Source organism: Nelusetta ayraudi, unplaced genomic scaffold, assembly GCF_046127955.1.
Source record: "Nelusetta ayraudi isolate G7.1 ecotype Tasmania unplaced genomic scaffold, CSIRO-AGI_Nayr_v1 ptg000134l, whole genome shotgun sequence".
Classification (NCBI taxonomy): domain Eukaryota; kingdom Metazoa; phylum Chordata; class Actinopteri; order Tetraodontiformes; family Monacanthidae; genus Nelusetta; species Nelusetta ayraudi.
In genome coordinates, this window is record NW_027466184.1 from 1,503,556 (window position 1) to 1,527,368 (window position 23,813).

The 23,813-nt window shown below is 48.7% G+C and overlaps 1 protein-coding gene across 1 annotated transcript in view; it reads right to left on the reverse strand.

Moving 5' to 3' along the window:
• Positions 1-21,336, reverse strand: part of LOC142904873 (FERM and PDZ domain-containing protein 4-like) — a 32,494-nt gene extending 11,158 nt beyond the window's left edge. Inside the window, exons 1-9 of the mRNA XM_076051238.1 lie at positions 21,080-21,336; positions 8,968-9,093; positions 6,753-6,904; positions 5,178-5,280; positions 4,119-4,164; positions 2,948-3,052; positions 2,528-2,635; positions 1,422-1,553; positions 66-185 (exon numbers count right to left, since the gene is read on the reverse strand). Of these exons, the coding sequence (XP_075907353.1) occupies positions 66-185; positions 1,422-1,553; positions 2,528-2,635; positions 2,948-3,052; positions 4,119-4,164; positions 5,178-5,280; positions 6,753-6,904; positions 8,968-9,093; positions 21,080-21,120 (933 nt within the window). The 5' untranslated portion in view covers positions 21,121-21,336. The remainder of the gene's footprint in view (positions 1-65; positions 186-1,421; positions 1,554-2,527; positions 2,636-2,947; positions 3,053-4,118; positions 4,165-5,177; positions 5,281-6,752; positions 6,905-8,967; positions 9,094-21,079) is intronic.
• Between the last annotated feature and the right edge of the window lie 2,477 nt (positions 21,337-23,813).

Genomic DNA, 23,813 nt, shown 5'->3' on the forward strand with positions numbered 1-23,813 from the left:
GAGACGGCGAAGACGCTGGCTTGCAGGAGAAAGAGGAGCGAGTGAAGGAAAGGAGAGTCCCTCACCTGCACGTAGAGGTATTCAAAGGCCACAGCGTCCCTCCGCAGCAGCTCCACGGGGTCCCGGGGCACGAAGCTCAGTCGGAAGAAGCACTTCATCTTGTCGGAGCCGGGCCGCCGGGTCACCTGACCACACGGAGGGAAGAGGGAAGGAGATATGATCATGTGATATGTGGCCGCGCCACGTTGTCTGCCCTCTTCTTCTGCAGCGAATCAGTCAAACGACTCGTTCGCGACTCGCGGTGTGAAGCATATGAATCGAACAGCTGTGTTTTTGAGGGGGTTTGTCTCTCGACACTGCAGTGGGTCACCATTCAACTGATTGGAGGATTAAAGGTGTGTAATATTTGGCTTGATTGATAATGTTTATATCGGTAAAAACTTAATATACTGCCTATAAATACATTAATAAAAGTGTATAACACTGACATCCTCAAATAAACCAATGAAGAAGAAGGTGGACGAGGTATCCAGGTTTGTCTGCGAAGGCCACCGTAGTTCACTGGCAAACTCAGGAGGGGGAGGGAGAGGGAAAGATGCAGCAATCTAAAATGTAACCACTTGATGTCGCTGTTTTATTCTTCAAAAATTCCAAATATTTTACAGACTGAACCTTCAAATGGACACATCGATAGTGGAGGTAAAGGTAGAAGCCGTTGTTCATAAAAAATGAATGAGTTATGAAGAATGCACCAGAGTCCTTCCACATGTACACAGTGGAAGCTGCTGTGCACTTCGGCAGATGTAACATGGAACAGCAACGCTCGCTTCTGATCCCACGAACCACAGAGCGTCCTCCTTGAAATGTTCAGAACGCTTTTTTTAATCAATTATTGACAGCGTCCCACTGCAAGGTGGCGACGCAGCCTCTCTCTCTTGTGTGTGTGTGTGTGTGTGTGTGTGTGTGTGTGTGTGTGTGTGTGTGTGTGTGTGCGTGCGTGCAGGGGGGAGGAGGAGGGGCGTTGTTCTGCTGCTGATCGCTCAGTGTGTGTGTGTGTGTGTGTGTGTGGCGTGAATCTTAACACCATCCTCCTGCCACCACTGGACCTCATTAGCATGTAGCAGGCGCCGCCGCTTAGCGCGCATGTGTGTGTGTTTTGTGTGTGTGTGTGTGTTTAGACATTTTGTTTGGGTTCCTATTACTAAGTACACACAGGCATGTGTGTTTGTGTGTGTGTGTCTGTGTCTGTGTCTTTGTCTGTGTCTGTGTGTGTATAAGGTGTATATAAGCTGCTGTGCCAGAGCTGATAAATGACACCGGAATTCCAAAGGTGGCTTGACTACACAAGTAGGGATGTGTGTGTGTGTGTGTGTGTGTGTGTGTGTGTCCCAGCCAGCCAATGACTGGCCTGGTGGTCCTACCTGAGAAAGCGTCTCCTGCTCGTGCAGCAGCAGCAGCCTGCTGCCTGAGGCCTCGCTGCGCTGCTCCAGCACCAGAGAGAAGTGCTCCATGCACTTGATGGACAGCTTCTCCTGCAGGGTCAGGATCACGTCCTGGAGGGAGGCAATGACAATTCAAAAAAAATAGATAAACGAATTGAAGTAAATTACAAAGGAATGTTTTGCAGAAATTGCGTGAGGATTGCGTCTGAATGAATGACTTTGGAGAAGCTGCAACTCGCATTTTGCAGCGTCAAAGGGCCCACGCTCCATACATGTGTCAAATGAAGCTCTGCCCGCCTCCCCCCCATCACACTTTCACCACGGACCCTTCAGACCAGCGACTCAACCGGTGGACTCCCACGAAACACATTTCTTTCCTTATAATTGAGTTGCGAGCCAAATTTAGTCCACTAAAATCAAAATGCTCACTCACTTTCTATCACGTCTAGCAAATAAACGATTAAGCTGTGTCCTGCAAAATAAATGCAACATTTTCCCTATAAATATATATAAATATATGTACATATTAAAATCTCTTTTTTTAAAAATGAATAAACTACCCGTGAAGCCACGACCCAATCAAAAACAGCTCCGCGACCCACCAGTTGAGAAACACTGCTCGAGACGCACCGTGCACGCTAAAAGCATTTGCAGCTTTGCTAAACGGAGAAGGAGCTGTCCGTGGTGCTGAACGACAGCTCGTGTCCAATATAAATCATTCAGCAGCTGCTTCTCGCTGCAAGCGTGTCATAAAAAATAAAAAAAAAGCGCATGGCATACTGTATTTGTGCCATAACTGTTGGCGAGTCATTTTTTCATCTAGCCTGTGTCATTTTAGGGGAAAAAAGATCACATTTTCCAATTGACCGCCACAGTTAAAGGGCATCGGTGAGCGCCAGGAGGCCGATATCGAGCCGATGTGTCGATACCAGACTTAACGAGATGACTAGCGGAGTCGCCACCGGCTCGCTCTTTACATTGAAACAGTGTCAGCAGCGAAGCGGAAGAAAAAATAAAGACAAATTCAAAAATGTAAAGACGTGCTCTCTGAACGACGCTGAGCGTGGATGCCTCTGACTGCGCACCTTGATGGAGGTGGCGCTGTCGAAGCGGAACGACTTGGTCTGGCCGTTCTCCAGGTAGACCTTCAGGACGTTAGGCATGAAGAGCAGGGAGTTGTCCTTCACTGGGTTCTGAGGGTGGAGAAGAGGAAGAAAGGAGGGACGTGATTCACACTGGACGCATGAGGGTTCACATGATCTTTATGATGATGATGATATAATGTGTTTTTCGTAGCAATTTTCTCAGAACAGTCTTCATTATGAGGCAAGAGGCGACCATCTGGCTTTGTTTACACAGGTCGTCCACAAGAGTGTGTGTGTGTGTGTGTGTGTGTGTGTGTGTGTGTGTGAATGTGTGTGTGTGTGTGTGTGTGTGTGTGTGTGAATGCGTGTGTGTGTGTGTGTGTTTGTGCGTGTGCGTGTGTGTGTGCGCTGGTACTGAACTGGAACTTGGCCGTTGATGATGACCTCCTCTGCAAAGCGCACTTTGACCGGATTGGACTTGAGCATGGCTTTTTTGGCCGCGCTGATGAACGCTGATTTAGGGGACTAGAGAGGCCGGCATCCAAAGAGGAGAGGAAGGAGAGAGACAGATGGGCGGGAAGAGATAAACAGAAGCATGAACACGTGAACAGAATCTGCTTTCTTTTTTTCTTTCTTTTGCTTTCCTCTTTAAAAAATGCAACCAGTTTCCACAGACACAAAACAAAAACCCCCAAACCCACAGCTGAAGAACCAAACACTGCAACTAAAGATTGAAAGTTAAACTGTCAAAATGATCATTGGTGATCTTATTTATTTATTTTACCTTAGTGTAATTTGCTTAAAGCATATCGTCAGCTTGTTGCACAATACGACGGGGTATTACATTTGCAGTTTCAGACTGTACATATAAAGCTGAAAAGGTGTCTAGTTGATGTCATTAAAGCTATTTGAGTTTTGTCTTTTAAACTTTACATGGGCCTCAGCCTTCCTAACTTCCTCTCTCTCTGACCCACCTACCTTCCTACCTTCCTACCTACCTACCTTACCTTCCTTCCTTTCCTACCTTCCTATCTATCTACCTACCTACCTACCTTCCTACCTTCCTACCTTCCTACCTACCTACCTTACCTTCCTTCCTTTCCTACCTACCTGCCTACCTACCTACCTTCCTACCTTCCTACCTTCCTACCTACCTACCTTACCTTCCTTCCTTTCCTATCTATCTACCTACCTACCTACCTTCCTACCTTCCTACCTTCCTATCTATCTACCTACCTACCTTCCTACCTTCCTACCTTCCTACCTACCTACCTTACCTTCCTTCCTTTCCTACCTTCCTACCTTCCTATCTATCTACCTACCTACCTACCTTCCTACCTTCCTACCTACCTACCTTACCTTCCTTCCTTTCCTACCTTCCTACCTTCCTATCTATCTACCTACCTACCTACCTTCCCACCGACCAACCTACCAACCTACTTACCTGCCTATCCTACATTACCTACTTCTCCCTTTGTTTGCACATTCATTTGCTTCCTCACTGGTCTTGCAACAAGCAGCAGTGACCAGAGAATGGAGGTGATATTTGAGGCTGGGCCTGCAGAAGGCTGGGGAGGGTGGATGTACTCACAGGATAGGGTTGCACCACAGTCAACATGATGGATTCCTTGCAGCTCCTGGGGCAGAGAGGAGGGCGGAGAGTCAGACAGTCAACACAACACACAGGAAAAAACGTAATAAAAAAAACCCAAAAGCACATTTGACTATTAACCGTGCAAAACTTTGAACCAACTGGTTGGTGTTGGAACAGACATGGTCACATTCTTTCACTCCAGTTCAAATAACGATGGCTTCTTTTCCCTTTCTCTCGATCTGTGGTAATAATTAAGCTTGCCGTTGTGCCATTTCCATTCCCATTTATTGAAATTGCAAATGTAGTCCCGAGGCCTTGCATTATCATAAATTATCATTATATTATGTCTGTGTGTGTGTGTGTATGTGTATGTGTATGTGTGTGAGAGAGAGAGAGAGAGAGAGCGAGAGAGGTGGATATTACAGTTGGTTACGGCATCTTGGAATTTAATCATCTCTGCTGAACACCAGGACGGCCCCTCAGAGCGGAGCCACTCCTGCGCTCACTGTGATTTCCACACGACTCAGCAAAACAACTTTGCTATTTCTTCCTTTTGACCCGCAGGGCTCCTCCTCCTTCTGCTCCTCCTACCCCCCCGCTACCCCTCCTTGTCCTCCATCTCTTTCTCTTCCTCCTCCTCCTCCTCAGACCTACTCAATGAAGGTCCCCGTATTAGAGCCACTCCCTCAGATCCCCCTCCTGCTGATCCATCAGCTTGTTTTCACAGTGGAATCGATGGTTTTCAAAGCCGCTGGTTTCAGCATCACGGCCCTGGGCGGGAGTGGGCGGAGCCGGGCCACTGACTTAAAGGTCCAGTTTGTCAAATTTTTACGGAAGGCTGGCAAGACCCTTGTTGCTCTATGTGTATTTTAAATATATGAGAACCGTTCTAATGGGATACGAAACCAAATGACTTTTAATGTGCTGTGCGGTCCTTGATTGACATTGCTGCAGCCACTTTGCACATCCAATGGTGACGGAATGCAGGGATTCATTTTTATTTCTTTTTTTCAAATTCATTAATTTATTGCTCTATGTACTTGAAACCGTTCCCACCTGACAAGGTCGATGACTCGCTCTCGAGGAGCCGAGCTGACCGGCTCGTCGTTGATCATGATGATCTCATCGCCTGGCAGCAGCCTCCCCTCTGAGGGACCGCCTGCATACACACACACACACACACACACACACATACAGAATAAATGAGCACATGAGGAGCTGAATGGGGGGCCTCTTGCAAGGCCGGGTTCTTCAAAAAGAAATCAATCACTTGTCCTGGCCCGCCTCCTCGCTGAGTCGTCCAATTGGACCGCAGCCTTCATCAACTGCAGCCAAACATCCAAAGACGAGAGAATATTCATGAGTTGGCTTGTCTGCTCGGGATTCAGTGCCCATTGATTATGTGGACGCCTAATCACTGGAGGCCGACACTCGACGTGGGGAATGTGCAGTCGTTGGCGTTGGGCAGTAATTAGCCAATCAAGTGACAATGAGACCCAGGGAGACGACGGAGCAGCTCCGTGTCTCTCCGACAGGGAAGAAGCAGCGCGCCCAATCAATCAAACAACTCTGAATCCTCCCAAATGTATGGGAGGGAAGAGGTGCATCATGGGAGAATTCCTCAGGGCGACGCAACGGATGAGGCGTCTGGGGGAACGTACGCAGCGGTGAAAGACGGATTATTTACGGGTGCATCCTCGAAAATGTTAATATCGTGGGAAAGTTACATTTCTTTGTCAAAAAATGAGCATTGAGTGCAGAGAGATGGACATACTTTTCAAAAGCCTGACATTTGTGCTGAAAACATCCTTTTTTGATTGGTTCTTTATGTGATATTCTAATTTTCTGAGACCTGTACCTGTATATTTTTCTTAGTGATGCACCGGTACCCGGCACCAGTGTCGGGTATCTCTACCGATACCAGGGTTGAGTACTCCACTCATACATAAAATACATGGCGATACCACGACAACGATACCAGATGTATATGTATGCACATGACAATTTTGTTAAACGTGTTTGCACTGCAATAAAACTTGTGACAGTCACCCCATGTTCTAGACCAGGGGTGGTCCAACTGTTTGACTGGTGGGGCCACAACGGGTTCTAAAATGTGACAGAGGGGGCGTCGCGGAGCAGCAGCAGATGGATGGAGTGTTTTGGTGAGCCACCTCATAGGAGGAAAAAATATATCATGGGATATGTAGAAAACATGTTGCTTTAATGTGAATTGAAAATGAACCAAAGCAAAGTTGCAATCAAATCAGTGTCTTTGAAGTCCCACGGTGTTTAGCTCTTTACTGAAATGACTCTGAAAACACTGAAAACATGGATGGATGAAATACAGCTATTTTATTACTGACTGACTACTAATATAATTTCTTCTGATTTAAAAGCTTAACGGGCCACATATTGGCCCCGAGGCCAAAGTTTGCCTACGCCTAGTCTAGAAAAACCATGCTGAGGAATGCAAGTCATTATTGGGTACTCAGTATCTGTGGTATCTGTGATGCAAGTACTCGTACTCTACTGGTTCTGAGACAAAGTGGTCTTGGTGCATCCCTCATTTTTCTCAACTGGAACCGCGACGGCTGTTGTGTCAAAAGCCAGACATGCTCCTCCTGCTCTTACCTGGGGTGACGGAGCGGACAACCACCGGCTTCTCGCTGCCCGCCACGAAGCCGAAGCCCAGCACCGGGTCTCGCCTCATCTCCACCAGGCGGGGGGCGGGGGGCACGCCGTCCAGGTGGACCTCCTCCAGGGAGCTGCTCTGAGACACTTGGCTGGATGACAAGGGGGAGGACACAGGTCCACTCTTACATGTCAATCAAAAGAAATTAGCAAAAAAAAAAAAAAAGTAATCAAAAATTCCCCTGGGGTTTGTAGGCGTCAATTCAATTCAAAGAATATCTACGATCGCACACACCTAAAAATCTGAATTGGTGATTCTGTTCTGGAACGTCAGTGAGGTTCATAAATCCAGTTCTAACTGGCTTTTGGCTTGGTGAACTCCACCAGTGGTTCTTTTTCTATAAAAAAAAAAGGCAAACTGCCCACAAAGTGGTGACCCAATCAAAACAGCTCCACAACCCACTTTTGGGTCATGACCCACCCGTTGAGAAGCGCTGAAATAGAGCACCTTGTGTTGAGAAGCCCGTTCCTCTCTACAATGACAATAAATGTGAATTAAATCAGCCAAAATGTGAACACGTCAACTGGCACTTTCAGTCAATCCTTTCAAATTCCACTTTGATAGTCGTCATGAAAGGTCGGAGGAGTCGAGAGGTTAGCCGGACGGCAGTGCGACCGCTGACTGCCAACAGGTGGCGGGAGGGGCGCACGTGGCCGACCGGCCAGCGACGATTAACATTTGGCAGGCGACTCGATTGCCGCCTCGTCTCGCAAACAACATTGAACGGCAGCCAAGACGGAAGCTAGGGCTGCATTCTGGGGAAACTGAGACACACGGTGGCCAAAAGGAGAAAATGCGTCTTTCACTCTGACTCCCTCCCCTGAACTTGCAATTGAACTACGGTGGCCTGCACACCCAAACGTGGAAACCTTGTCCTTCTTCTTCGTTGGTTTATTTGAAGACGCCAGCTTTCACCCTAAATAGCAAACGCTTTGCTGTCAGGCAGCTGGATTGTCCACAACAGGCTTCCTTAGAAACATGGTGGTGCACGATGGCAGCGAACTGGGAGCAGGAGCCTAATTGATCTATGGATATTCTGATATATAAATAATAACCATTCTATGGGTAGGAAAACCAAATGACTTTTATTGTACTGCCAGTATACACTTTTATTAATGTATTTATAGGCAGCATGTTAAGCATTTACCAATATAAAAATCATAAATCAGGCTACATTTGACACATTGGACCTTTAGGCGGAACATCTGGGGCCAAGAAGTGCCCGTTGGGACACTGTTGAGAAACCAAACACCATTACCAACCACTCTACGACTCTACTCAGGTATCAGTGCATTGCAGTGGCTGAACTCTGACCCGGGAGCTCCAGTGAGCTCCTGCTAGCATCTCCAGCAGAGGGATGAAAATATCATCTACTGGTAATATCATCAACTAGCTCTACCGTCGCTGTCCCAACAGTAATGGAGCTTCAGCTTTTTTTGCCCAAACGTGTTATGATGATTATGATGAGGATGAGGATGAGGATGATGATGATGATGATGATGAAGCGGGTCCATCCCGCCACCCTGCATCCTCTGCATCCTCGGCGGCGCATTGATCTACATTGTGCATATGGCGCCGGTGGAGGGGGGTGGAGGGGGATCTTAAGCTAAATCTGTCTGTAATGAAACGTGTTCCAATATGTGATGTCGGTTGCCAGAGTTTAATCCCACGGTGAAGGCGCGGGGAAGATGTCAGGGGGTCACGGGGTCCTGGGGGGGTCGAACACAAAAGGTCGTCCGTCCTCTCGCCTCTCGACCCAGAGTGGGCGTGTCCTCGGCCAGCCTCACATCTGCAGGTCACATCTGATTATCACACCGAGGTCCAGCTGTCGTGGGGGAGGCGGGGGTCATTAGAGTCATGGGCCCATCCTCGCAGGCCTTGCGGACCTCGGCAAACCTGGCAACCCGCCCTTCAAAGACCCCCATTGGGGCACCATGGCTTTAACGTGGCAACGTTCTCAATGCTCTACTTCCTGGGCTTCCAGCGGAATTGAACGACGGCCATTTATTTTCATTTCTCGCATTCCCGTGTTTAAACCATGGGCCGCGCGAGTCCATTTCAAACTGCAGCGCCGCGTCGACAGGAAGCAAGATGGCCGTCAAAAGAGCCGACTGGTTTTCAATGGAAACTCCAAGAAGACGAGAAGCTACGTACTTGGTGAGGGGGTCCCGCCCCTCCCTGCTGCTGCTGTTCATGCTGTCCCAGCTGAACGGGGGTCCCTGCAGTCCGGCCCAGGGTCCCGGTCCGGGCGGCGGCCAACCTGACATTTTGCTCTTGTGGCTGAAACAGAGAGAGAGGGAAAGAGAGAGAGAGAGAGAGAGAGAGAGAGAGAGAGAGAGAGAGAGAGAGAGACCAGATGATGTCATTGATTTGACTTGAAAAGACAAGCTATTTATGGTTTTTGCTCCAAAATTTTTGGTGATGATCGTCGGCCTGAAGCGGTGACAATGTTTCAGGGTCTTTTTTGCAATCCCAAACCCCCCACCCCCTCCGCCACCACCACCACCACCACCACCACCCTTCACCCCAGTCCTCCCCCTCACTCATTCCACCAACTAATGCCAATGAAGACGAAGGAAGATAGAAAGAGGGGATGGGAAACATAATTTCCTCGCAGGATGATGACAGTCCTCCAGTCAGTGTTGTCGCCCACCAGGGGGCAACGCCCCGGCCGAGGACCAGCGTTTTTCCCGACAGTGATGGCGAAGGCGTTGATGGCAAGGTTTCCCACCCCTGACGTCGGCGACAGGAAAACGAAAGCTCATCGAGCGCCGCCAGAAACTAAATCCGAGGACTTCCAAGAACTTCAGTTTAGCAAAGCCCCTCCTCCTCCTATAGCAGACCCTAAACCAGGTGGTCACCCCTGACCTTTGACCCCTGGTCTTCAAGTTCGGGAGGGGGAGGCACTCGAGACAAACTGTTTTTTGTTTTAAGGGTTTTTTTTTTTCAGGAGAAATTGAAGAGAAATGTGGTTTACTAGAGGAGGACGTCGTCGCCGTAGCTGTCCAGCCGGTCCGTCCCCAGGTGGCGCCGCCGACGCGGATCCATCGCTCAGCGGAAGAAGGAGGAAAAGAAGGAGAAAAAAAAAAGTATGGCCCACCAGGTGCTACAGCGGGGGGGCCTTGCCCTCAGTCATCGTCGCCAAAACAGGCTGAAGGCAAGAAAAAAAAGAAAAAAAGGAAAAGAATCCAGACAGCAGATGCTTCAAGTGGGAAGTCGTGAAGTCAGATCCATGGCAGCAGCCTCGGCCTCCTCCAACCTCCCGCTCAGTCAGTCAATCCGCAAGGAACCCGACGCAGCACATTCTCCACCGCCAGCACCACCGCCCTGGTCATCACCGCTCCACACTGCCCACTCCGAGGCCCTGGGACGGCCGAGACGCCCAGAGGCTGCACACGTCTCCAGCAGCGAGCCAGACCCTCGGCTGGGTCGCTCATTGTGCTGCTGCTGCTGCTGCTGCTGCTGCTGAGAGCAGCTGTGGTCCAAACTGAACCAAACTGGCGTGGCCTCGCCTCCTTTATCCCATAATCCCTCTCATCACTGAGGAAACAAATCCACGCCGCTCTGTGTGTGTATGTGTGTGTGTGTGTGTGCTTGCGTGTGTGTGTGTGTGTGTGTGTGTGTGTGTGTGTGTGTGTGTGTGTAAGTATGAGCACTGGTGCGCGTGCAAAAATGAGACGGTATGTGCGCGTGTGAGGCCTCCACATGTGAGGCAGAGGGCAAGTGTGTGTGTGTGTGTGTGTATGCGTGTGTGTGTGTGACTGCCGAATGAGAGGATTTTTTTTTTTTTTTTACTGCAACAATGTGTACGTGAACACTTAATCATCCCGAGGCTAAAACCTCAGCACTACAAACAGGATGTTGATTCTTATAGTTCACCTGGGTGGCTAACGGCTAGGCTAGCAACAAGCAATGGAGGCTCTTTTTTTTTTTGCAATTGATGACAATTTCAGCATTTGAAAAAAATATACGTACACACACACACATACAGACACATACACTCATGGGCAAGAGATTGGCATCACTGACTCATTTCTGCAGTGCATTCTCCATTATAAGCAGCTTCATGAAATATTCTACTGCAATATTATTAGTGCAGGAAAATCAGTCAGGATGTGCTGAACACATTATGGGATGGAGTTGTTGCCTTGAGTGTCTAATTGTATGTGATTTCAGAGAATGAACATCAAGTGCGCAATATGCAGCCAACAATGGAATGGTTTTTATTCTCAACAATAAAATGTTGCCACACTTGTTCAGCAACATCTTGACTGGTTTTCGTGCTCTCATAATAACCGCACAGCATTCAAGATCATAATCTCATGCAGCTTGTTATAATGGAGGTCAATGCAGCAATGAGTCAGTGAGCCCAAACTTTTAAATGGTAGTTTGGAGTTTGGAGGAGGTGAGTATATACACATATATTCATATTCCCCAAGGGTACCCAACAAAATTAGCACGCTCGCATAAAATAGTAGGCAATTACATCGTGTTTGTGCCACAACAGTCCAGCGTGCGTGGCAGGACAGAGGAGTGAAGGACAGACAGGCTGTGTGCTGATGTGAGCCAGTCGGTGGTGGAGGCTCTGTGAGGACGTCGCAGTGAAGCTTTCCGCTAAAGGCAAAGGTTAGAAAAGCACACGCTCGGATGCCCACTCCACACTCGTGGTCTTTTTATTATTATTATTATTATTTTATTTTTTTTGAATGTCAGAACGAGAAGGGCGAATGTCATACAAAAATGTCAGAGTATTTGCAACAACAACAACAACAACAACAACAAACATATCCAAACACCAACAGCTTCTCTGAAGTCAGAAATTGTGGCCAAAAAAAAGATGCTTTGCTGTGGACTTTTCTTTCAAAGTGATCAGATTCGTGGAGCAAAACTGGCCACTGCAGTCGGAATCATTCAGTGCCGGCGCTACCCTCCGTCGACACGCTTGCTTTCAATTCAGGGGCCAAGAGAAAGAAAACAAGCTAAAAACTTCTCACAGGATGGTGCAAAAACAAAAGATTGAGCCTCAGGATTGAGGCCGAGGAGAAGGGCTCTGGACGCCCACAGCGCTCCTAAGTATTATTATAGCCCAGAGTGAAGACGATTTGGTCTGACCTTGCTGCTTCTAAATAGACAGCACGCACACACACACAAAACACTCACAGCTTGGGACATTATACCTCATCATAAAGACCCACTGGATTTGCACAAAAGGTGGATGGAGAGGCTCCAGCTAACGTCTGGACAATGCTAGCAGAGAGCAGAGGGCGTAGTGGTGCCCCTCCCCCGCCCGCTTCACACTCGGCAGGACAACTGGGCTAATTCAAGTGATTCAGCGACGTCTCTCAACACACAGGCGACTCCCGTTTGCTCCCTTTTACGATTTTGTTTCTTTGTTCTCTTTCAAAAGCTCAGCGGTTTGCCAAGTTTGGGGGGGAAGCAAGTTTGTGATCTTTTGTGACGTGAAAAGTGCAAAATCCTGCAGCCAAGCCGTGTACGTCTAAATATTGAAAGAGCGTTCTGCATTCGTGATCAAACCAAAATCAGCCGTGTTGCTAGCGGGAAGCTAAAAGCAAGCCTTCCTTTTCCTTTGCAAGAACACTCTGATCCCAAAGTTCAATAGCAGCGGGGAAATATGACTTGGTCGTAAATCTGCAGTTGTGAGCCTGTGTGAGAAAGTTGCAAAGTCTCGCTGTTGCGGAGGAGGAGGGAAAGCTCATTCGGACGGCTGCTGAGAAAACTGATTCAAAAAATTCAACTCTGTTCAGCGCTGTGTGACTCCTACCACAAAAGAGAAAATGAAAAAGATGCAGAATGGCTTTATCGATGGCACCTAGCTTTTTTTTTGATAGCGCCTAGCTAAAGGCTAATTTGGCCCGATTAGCGCCGCTGTCAGTGAATCAACCGACGCTCTCTCGTGCCTTTTTCCGATCTGTCGGCAGGAATTCCATAATTGGCTGCTAATGGGGCTCTGCCTGCGCCTAATCTCCCTCATTATTCTCGGCTAAGTCACCCCCCCCCCAACCCCTCCCGCCTCTCCACCCACCCCGGCCACTCCGGCCATCAACCGACCTCGATGCTAACGTCTGTCTGGAGGGATTCTCCTCGCTCGCCTCCTCACCGCAGGGCTCCTTCCCCTCGTTAAAGCCGTGGGCGGGATGACAAACTCGGCCTTCCTACCCCCCCTCCACTCCGAGCGCCCCGTTCATAAAATAAACATCAGCACGCCGTGTTAAGAGTAGCCGCAACACCCTCGCTGCGGCTAACGGAGCGCGAGCAAATGGTTTCTATCTCTGTTTTCTTTTCATCGCTTCATCATTAAAGTCGGTCCCAACTCTCTAAACCACTGATAGGTTGTTGTTTTTTCTGATGAGTATGGGGGGGAAAGAACTGCAAGGCTTTCAGAAAAGAGATCCTTTCTGGAAAAAGGCTCCGGTTAATCACTCCATCCAATCAGACAGTTCCAGCTGCTCTCCACAAGCATCAAGCGGCATTTCAAAATCCTCTTCAACTCCTCTCAGTCAACAACAGAGGCTCCCTGTGTGAGTCCTACTCTTTGTCTTTGTCACTTCAAATGACTAACGCTCTTGTTAGCTGTGGTGCTAAATGTTTAGCGCAACACGTTTCCTTTTTATAACTCTGAATGAAATAAACACAGCTGACTCATTTCCCCGGAATGACTCACTGCTAGTGCGTGTGTGTGTGTGTGTGTGTGTGTGTGTGTGTGTGTGTGTGTGTGTGTGTTGGGGGGGCGTCAAACAACCGCGGGATCAGGACCGCTGCCCAAATACAACTCCTCCTCCTCCTCCCCCCACTCCTCCTTCTTCTTCTTCCAAAGTCTGGAAACGCGGCAAGCATTGAGCCATGACACAATCAATTAAAAGCCCCGTGAAGAGACAGCTCCTTATTAAAACATCAGAGTCGGTGCTCTGTGACCGAGAAGAAGAAGAAGAAAAAGAAGAAAAAGAAGAAGAAGAAGAAGAAGAAGAAGAAGAAGAAGAAGAGGAGCTTCAGCAGGGCTTTGGTTTTTGCTGATTTCAGGACCACGGAGAGCTCCTGGTCAGGTCTGGAATACAGATGACTGTGGAGGACCATATACACACACACAGAGGCGCATGCGCGCGCGCACACACACACACACACACACACAGTACCAGGCCGTGTCGATACCGAGCCGTCAGCTGGTTCTTCACTCTGTCGTCACTCTCACGCTGGAGGGCAACGGCCTTCCACTCTGGGTCAACACGTCCACTTTCCACTAATAAATATCTATGTGTACACACACACACACACGCACACACACGTATACATATATGAGCTTCATCACCAACTAGTTTCTGGTTGGCTTGCTGCGGCCTCCCCGCCCCCCACCACCACCATCCACACACACACACACATACACATCTTTCATCTGATTCCAGTCAATGGTGAAAGGGCAAAGGGCGAGCTGCTGGGTGGGGGGGGGGGGTGTTGGTGTCGCCCGTTGCAACTCAACCCCCCTCCCTCTCCTCCCCACCCAATCTGTTTGATCCCCGCGTGTGAAAAAAAAAAAAAAGCCACCGTGCACCATCATAACGAGGCCAGTGAACGAGGGCCGAGGTTTCCATGTTTGTTTGCCTCCTTCAATCTGCAGTTGAATGAGTCATTTCATAGTAATACAGTCCGGCTGGAGGTGGTGGTGGAGGTGGTGGGGAGGGCAATGGGCTTACTGTACGAGCGCCGTGTCTGGTGCATTAAAAGTGTGTGTGTGTGTGTGTGTGCGCACAGTATTGTGCCTGTGATTGTATTTGGAGCAGAACTAATAGTCATCACTGCTCTCTTCAGTCAGAGCTCGAGTGAATCCGTGTCGTCTTTGTGTCCCCCGCGCTTTTTATTGTGGTTGTTTTTTTTTTTTTAGGCTACTGGGTGATCTATTCAGAAGGCGGGGGGGGGATTATCGTAACTGAAGCCGACTCGCCTCTGGAAACAACATTTTTTGTCAAAAAAAAGACTTTGGAAAAGTCACAATAAACCAGCGCCAACCGCCTCAAGCGCCTTGAAAGCAGCTGCAGACGAGTTGCGTCGCTCACGGCGAGGCCCAGCTGCATTCCGACGAGGTTCCGACGAGGTCTGGTGCGCCGCTGACGTGACACGCTAAGCTGAGCTGTTTGGTTTTTGCATAAGATGCAGGTTTCTTGTGGTATTTTTAGTGGTGGCGGCTGAACCTGGTCAGGAGGCTCGCTGCGTATTCCACTGCGTTAGCTTAGCCACCTCCGTCAAGGCGAGGATGGCAGGGGGAGGTGAGGAGAGAACCACTGAGTCGGAGTGGGCGATAAGGCGCAGAAAGTCCCACCTGATCTAAAGCGACCGCCGCGACACGTGTAAAACAAACGCACCCAACCGCGTGAAAGAACCGTTGGAGATTAAATATGGATGCGGAGGATTCATCAGCCCAGCGACTCTTCTGTCGCGTTTCCCACGCCCCCAGCTGATTCCTCGCCTGGTGTGCACGTACATATGCACACACACACACACACACACACCCAGAGAGAGAGAGAGAACATGGGTGGGCTTTTTGAAAGATATTTTTAACCCCCCCGTCCACCAAACATGAAAGTGCTCGCTGCGTGTCGTCCAAAACACGAGTCCGGGCCAATCAATTATTGATGGCGATTGGCTTGCTGAAAGCCTGTACAGTGCGGGAGCATGTCAAAGTTCTCTGTGTGACTCGCAACAAACACGAGCGCACGTGAGTTGAATGTTTGGTTGGATTGTGCTAGCCTGTTAGCATGCTAGCCGGCCACACAGAGTTTCAAACGACCCTTGCTGGCTGTGTGAGCTCTGATCTGTGGTTTAGGCTGCAGTAGTAACTGCAGCACCTTTATGAATACCGGTATGAATGGGAGGACGGGGAAGAAACACCAACTGTCAGGCTTCCATCAGCATCCTCAGACATTGTGTCGGCTCATCAGGCTTCCTCATCATCATCATCATCATCAAGTCTAGCAGGACGGCGTCCTCATTGGATGGAATTCTAGCCGCGTTATTTAGCTGCTGGCTGCTCGCTAATAACGTCGGGGAAATGAGCTCCCATTCGCCGTGAATGAAACAAGAGTCCAGCGGTTGCAGGACGGGCGGGTCACTGACGGCATGCCCTCACAGAGCTACAGTTCAGTGAACTACACACACACACTGGAACCAGCGCACAACTGAGAACGCACATCCTCCTATCACATGTTGAGGGGCAGCAGGTGTGGGCGGGGTTTCAGCATGGCAGGCGGGACCCGGAGAGAATCAGACCAAACATAACATAAACGTAACGTAACTTTATTATAAGTAAAGTAACTTAACGTAACATATCTTAACATATCTTAATGTAACATATCTTAACATATCTTAATGTAACATATCTTAACATATCTTAATGTAACATATCTTAACGTAACGTATGGTAACGTATGGTAACGTATGGTAACGTATGGTAACGTATGGTAACGTAACGTATCGTAACGTAACGTAACGTAACGTAACGTAACGTAACGTAACGTAACGTAACGTAACGTAACGTAACGTAACGTAGCGTAACGTTGCAAACCGTGCCAGAGCTGCACTGGCTGCGGAGCAGAGATCTGAACTGAACACACGTGACCTGGAAGTTCAACACGTTTGCGGCGCTCATCCAGCCACACGTGTGATGCCAAGATCCACAGGGAAATAAAGCGGATGGGAACGACCGCTTCCATGCGGGTGATCAGCAGAATTGTGGCGGCCGGGTTTTCAGCGCTGCACGCACGCCCGCTTCTGAAGAGGCGACGGGGTAATTGTGAGACGAGGCCCGCTTTTCATTTTTAAAAAGCTATTTGTTTTCTGCCGAGGCGGAGACGTGTGGGCAGTGAAAGGAAGGAGTTGAGCGGGAGGCAAAATATTACGCGTTATTTATTTTCTCTTGCTTTGCATAACTGATCCAATTTGGGTTTCAAACGTGTGGGCAACAATATGAACAGTAATAGCAATCAAAAGAAAAACACACACCTCTCTGCTCCCTTTCGGTATCATCTGCAGTGAGACAACTGGGGAATTATGGGAAGTCAAAAACACTGCATTCACAACTCAGAGGAATATTAAAGTCTCCAGTCCCTGCGCAGCAAGGTGGGATTAAAGCGATCCATTAAAGCAGGAGTGTCAAACTCAAACACAGTGGGGACAACATTTAAAACTTGCATCAAGTCCCGGGCCAACATTGGTATTTATTGAAAAAAATCTTCCTCCAGATAGAACAGTGAACCTGTTCCTTATTCAACCTGAATAAGGAACAAGCAAAGCTTGATACTATACATTAAATAAAACACAGTAAATAAAAATTGTATGCCTCAGTAACCTTTTTTCACAGCCTGACAATACATTTAAAAATAAAATAACAACAGTAAACCAATTAGGTCATAGTAATAATATTCTTCAAATAACATCTTGTCTTGATTCACTTGCCAGAATATCAGCAGAGCATTCTGGGATTTGTAGTATTAGCGCTACACGTGCTGTATAATAGCAGCAGGCCAGCAGCTCTGGTAGTGATTTTGTATTGGCCTCGCGGGCCAAATATAATAACACTGTGGGCCAGAGTTTGACAGCTATGCATTCCAGGGACGAGCTGACGCGCTGGCTAGCTGCCTTTTAAAGGCGTTCGTCGACTCTTTTTTTCAGCGCGAGGGGAAAAAACACGCTGTGTGGGACGATTGTGCAGCCACAGAAGAACATCAGGGTGGACAATGGACGGCTCTTCGGCAGTGGGACGTCCTGGCTGCCAATCACAGAGATAAGTGGATGGATGCGCCACTGGCGGGACGGGGTGATGGGTGGCGATGTGCGATGTGGTGATCTTGAATGGAAACAGCGGACGATGGCGCCTGCTTCTTTACTTCTTTTTTTTTCTCCGCCGCCCCGTCCCGCTGCGGTGATCACCCAACCAAATCCCTTAGGAGGATTATCCAGACTCAAATCAAGAAAAATCGTGCAACTTTCAGGGTTATGGGCGGGGGAGGGGGTGGGAAGAGTAGAGTGGGGGAGGTGGAGGGGAACGCTGGGATTGTGTGCTGCTGGGACGCGTTGTGTTTATACTACACAACAGCTTGTTGCAGGGCTACTTTGGACACACACGGCTGATGACAGAGATAACAGGCAAGCCTTGATCTGCTGTCTTAGTTTGTTGTGTATTTTAGCGTATTTCAATCCACCACCCCCCAAAAAAATCATACGGTAAAAAAAAAATCATAAAACAATAAGATAAAATTTACAAACACAACATAAAGGTAAACGTAACATGACCTAACAATACGTAAAGTGACATGACGTAAAAAGACGTGGGAAGATGTAAAGGTAAACATAACGTTACAAGATGTAAGATGTAACTTGATGTAACATAATGAGACATGATGTAACGCGATGTGACGTAAATGTAAACTTAACATAACTTAACATAATGTGATGTAACTTTGCGTAATGTACTAAGACATAATGTAACGTAACAAGACATAACAATACACAATTTACGTAACATAACGAGACGTGACGTAATGTGATGTAACGTAATGATTTATGCGTGTGTAATGTAACAAGATGTAATGTAACGTAACAAGACATAACTTCACGCAAAATAACGAGACGTAATGTGATATAACGAGACATAACTGTAAAGTTACATCTCGTTCTGTGTATAATGTAAAAAGACGTAATGTAACGTAATGTAATTTAACGTAACAAGACGTAACGTGACATAACATAACAAGATGTGACGTAATGTGGTGTAACAAGACGTAACTGTAAAGTGTAAGGGTGCACTGTGGCTGGAGGGGGACGGAGATGATGTCTTGGTCTCTGATTCCATCGGAAAATGACAGGTATTTCCTGCCAAAGTTGCGACGACGCAGCAGCAGCAGCAGCTGCTGCAGCAGCAGTGCTCCATTAACTCAACAGCAGATGTGCGAAAAACGAGGAGGGAAAAGAAATGCAGCACTGATCCAGAACTCGTAAAAAAACCTCACGCTTGACTCTCTCTGAAGTGACGGCCGCCTCCGTGAGCTCAAATTGAAAATAATGCGGGGCGCCCGTCAGGACGCCAGGACTGGTCATATGGCTCACAGTGCATATGCACCCACCCTCCCCCCTACGCCCACCCCCACCGCTGAAATAGCGGCAGCAGGCACTGGCACGAAGCGGATCTGGCACCACATTGTTGCCACGTGACGCCCCAGCACAAACAAACAAAACCTGCCGCTGAGAGCCCAGTTTGGCCACCAAAACCCAGGAACGGCCAGGAATGGTACACATCACTACCATGGAGGTGCTTTGGTTCGGAGGATGACGACCACAGACTGAAAGATAACGGCTGGAGCCGACGCTCAATCGGCCACTTCCTGTCTTGTCCAGTGTGTCAAGCGAACGAGCAACATGTGGAGTCTCAACAACTAGAAAAAGTTCCAAATTACCATACAACTACTGAAAAGATATTTATCACCCGTTTGAAAATGTGATTAAAAGGATGTTTTATGTTCTGATCTGTTTGAGAGTATCAGCCGTCGCGTTGGTTCCGTTTTCATGATCTCACTTACAGGTGGATGCATTACTGGGCCTGATGATGGCTCTTGTTTTGAAGCAGCTGCGGCCGGACAGTTGTGTCCAAGACACTCCTGCCTCCAACAAGAGTTCGCCATCACAACCGCTGCTCCCCTCGTCTTAATAAGACTTCTCAGCGTTTGTTGATATTCTTCGGGTCTTCCAAGGGGCCAGGTTCACTTTCAGCTGGCCGGGAATACCAAAACCTCCCGCACCGGATCATCCGTTAGAATCGCTAGAAACGCGGCGACAAACGCTGCAGCCGAGACTTGAACTAATCCAACTCTCTGTTTGACGCTTCCCTTCTCCACCCTTCACGCCCTCACATTCACCGCTGACCTTCTTCTGCTGTCAGTATGCGGGGCGCCTCCTCTGGCCGACTGTGATGGATGCCTCAGAGATGAGCGTCCGCCGGGTCAGTCGCCCGGGAACTGTCGGGGGTCAGATGTGTCAGAACGGCTAAACTGGATCATAGCACGACATCCTTTTATGGAGCCCAACTTCTTTATTTTCTTCAGCCTTGCACTGTTAATGTCCAACAAGGTCTGTAGATATCTCACATTTAGCCCTGCACTTACAGCCACTTCCAAAACAGAAGTAAGGTTCTAACTGCCACATGCTTTATCATACCCCTGGAGGTCTCTTTATTTAAATGATTCTAAAAATATTGATACATAGATGAAATACAGCTATTTTATAGATAGATAGATAGATAGATAGATAGATTTACTTTATTAATCCCAAATTGGGAAACTCCACAGGTGCAGCACTCAAAAAACAAGTCAAGCAGTTATCAAAAACAGTAGTGAAGAAGTAGGTACAAAAACACACAAGTCAATCTATGTACAAAAAATACAGTTAAAATGTGCAGAGGCAGGGATAAGCAAGGTTTTCAACCATAAGTGCATATTTGCCATTGAGTCCCGGAGTAAAGACCAGAATGTTATCTGTCACACAGCGAGGAAGAGTTATAGAGAGCGACGGCTCTTGGTAGGAAGGATCTCCTGAAGCGTTCCTTCAGACAACGCAGCTGTCTCAGTCTCTTGGAGAAGACGCTCCGCTGTCTACGGATGACAGACTATTATTATTAAGATTAACTGACTATTAATACAATTTCTTCAAGTTTGGTAGGCCAGATTTAAAAGCTTAGCGGACCTCATATGCCCCCCCCCCCCGCCCCCCGGACCATAGTTTGCCCACACACCTGCACTAAACCAAGAGAACTAAGAAGCAGCAATGCCCTTTGTGACATCACAAGTCGCTGACTTCCACGTTTTCAAAAATGCGGACAGCAGAGCGAGTTTCACCGACCAGCTGAAGAAACGTGTTATTTCAAGAAACCGATTCCTCGCCGTTTCAACTCATCCAGAGTGACCAATGAGCAACATCCACCTTCTCTTCCCGAAACAGGTCTAGACCAGCAATGTGCGCTGACCGGTGTCATTGAGACACACGTCCCGACACGCATGACTCCAGCGAGACATCATCCATCACGCGTCACCGACCACCAACCTCATAAAACTTCCTGGATGAGAGTTGCCAGTGAGGACAAACTGAATGACAGACGCTCCTCCTCCACCTTCTCCTCCTGCACCTCCTCCTCCTCTCCTCCTCAGCTACATGGACCAGGCTTCTGTGCAGTGAAGGAGTAAGGAGGTGAGGCATTCAATGACCAACTCACCCGGACAGCTTGGGCATCTTGGAGAAACCAAACAAGTCCATGTGGAGCAGCAACGAGGCGCCACCGTCCCTGCCGCCGCCGCCGCGGCCGCCACCACCCGTCCCCGCTGCTCTCAACCAGGATCCATCAACAAGATGGAGGGTTTTCTTGCCGCGGTTAAAATAAATCAATCAATCAATTCAGTAATCAAGCGGCAGCCGCTGCCGAGCGTCCCGTCCCCTTCTAGTCCCGTTCTTCCCTGACCAGGACTCACTGCTTCCTCGATGCCGAGCGCTCAGTAAGTCAGCGCACGGCAGAATGAACCAATCACCACCAGCGACTGAGGCAGGAGGGGGAGTGGTCGAGAGAGAGAGGGAGAGAGGGAGAGAGAGAGAGGAGGAGAGAGAGGGGGGGTGTAGAAGCGAAGGGATGATGGATGCTCTCCCTCTCTTTCCAGCTCTGCCCTCCGTTCACTCCCCCAGTTGTGGGGAAAGGGGCGAGAGAGGGGGAAGTGAAGATAAAGAACGGATGGAGGGACAAAACGAAGAGGTTAAGTGCCTGGAATGCAAGGAAGGGAGAGAGGGAGGCAGGGAAGGGTGGAGGGGAGACAGAGGGAGGGGTGGAGGAGCGCTGACTCGGCAGAACGACAAGAGCGCGAGAAAAAAAGAAACGTCTCAGGTTTTATGGAAGCTGCCGTCCGTCTTCCTGAGGAAGTTCGGGGGGAACGAGGGATGACGGAGGAAATACATCTGGATATCTCTCCGCAAAGGCCCCATTCAATCTTGAGAATGAAATAAAAAGATCGACTCCATCCATCCATCCATCCATCCATCCCGCCACTGCTCGCTGAACAGACGGCGTTTTGAAAGGATTCTGTCCAGTCGTCTCTTTCTGGATTGATTTGGCAAAAACAAACAAACAAACGGAATAAAAAAAACCCGACGAGACAAAGACGTACAGATGTACGATCGATCGAGACAGCGCCCCGGAGCCCCAGGAGGCCGAGGACAAGGATAGATAGATAGATAGATAGATAGATAAATAGATAGACCTTTGATGCGGAGACTCTTTGATGACCCTGTTTCACCCTTCAGTCACCTGGCTAGCATCCTCCACCACCCCCCCCCACCGTTCTGCCCCACCCTACCGATCCGCCACACTCCACACACACACACACACACACACACACACACACACACACACACTATGCCCCCAAACATCAAATGCTCTTTGTAGCTCGTCCAACACAAAAGGCCAATTTGCTCTCTGGCAATTTCACACACAGGTCTTCTCTTTTCTTTCTTTCTCTCTTTGTGACAGCCACTCTGAGGATGAGAGAGAGAGAGAGAGAGAGAGAGAGAGAGAGAGAAAGAGAGTCGCTGCGCTCAATTTCCCCCTCAGAGGTTGTTACACCACCGTCTGTGCGGTGCGCTTGATTTTCACACACTGGGGATGTTGAACTGCAGGTCAGGTCTGTTTCCAGGGGGCTATGATCCATCGACCCCGTCCTGCCACGTCCTCTACTGTGATCAGTTCGGCAAAAACAGGTCCCAGGTCAGACTGAAACCCACTTCCTGTTCCGGAGCCCCGCGAAGGACACTGCGTCTAACCAACGCGTCGGCTCACATTAAAAGCGAGAGGAAAAAAGGAAAAGAAGAGAAAGTTGGCTTAAAACGTACACGGGGAAGCGGAGACGGGAGATGAACAGTCAAGGACGCGATGGTTTATTAAACCACTTCCCCCCAATCCCTCGCTTTTGGAGTGGGAGGAGAGGGCGTTAAGGACACCCTTTTTTATTTTTTTTATTTATTTAACTTCAAATCTTCCAGTTTTAATTCCACACTTCCTCACTGACTCGGCCTCCTCCGGTGACTCTTCCAGCAGCGCTATGAAACTTTCAAGGATTCTGCTGAAAAAGTGATGAAGGTGCGGTTGGGGGGTGGGGGGGTTGGTAAATGATAGAAGTGACGCTGGACTTCGACATTTAACAAGGCCGCCGAGAAACATTTCAGTCCACTTTGACGCTCTGTTGTCCGTTTATTCGTCTGCTTTTTAAAGAGACACGTCCGTCTTCACACTGCCGGTGTTTCCAGAAGCACAACTGTCCTTGATCAACAGAATTAGCGACTGGGATATTAGCAGTTGCTAATAAGCCCTGAAGTGCTGAATTTATCGACGGTCACTTTGGCCGAATGGCTCCACTTTTCTTTCTCATCGTCCTGATTTTCAATAAAAAAAAACAACCTCTGAGTGAGTGAGTGAGTGAGTGAGTGAGTCATCTCTCCAGGTCCACACAGGCTTCAGACTCTGATTGGATGGGATGGCCGGGACCTTCTTGGACCTTCCGGTACCCCTCCCCCCTCCCCCCCCTCCCAGCCTCCCCTCTTTTTTTATCTCTGTGAAGCCGCTGCTCTGATCACAACCGTCGGGCCGGAATTTGAAAAAAACAGCGGCGCTGGTTACAACTGATAGCGCCACCGCACCCCCTCCTCCCCCACTGGGAGATAAGGTGTGGGGGGGGGGGGGGTTGGGGCTCTGTCCACTCATGAATAACAATACAGCCCAAGGTCGCCGTTCGATTGTGAGGAGGCACATTAGCATGCCGGGACGCTAACAATCTGTAGCATCGCTGCCAGTTTGATCATTAACCTGCGTGCGTGTGTGTGTCTAAAGACATTTTAGGCCGTCTGCATGTTCTAAGGTCCTGTCAGGTCCAGACAGAAAGTCCGGCTGGGCGGCTGGAGATGAACGACCA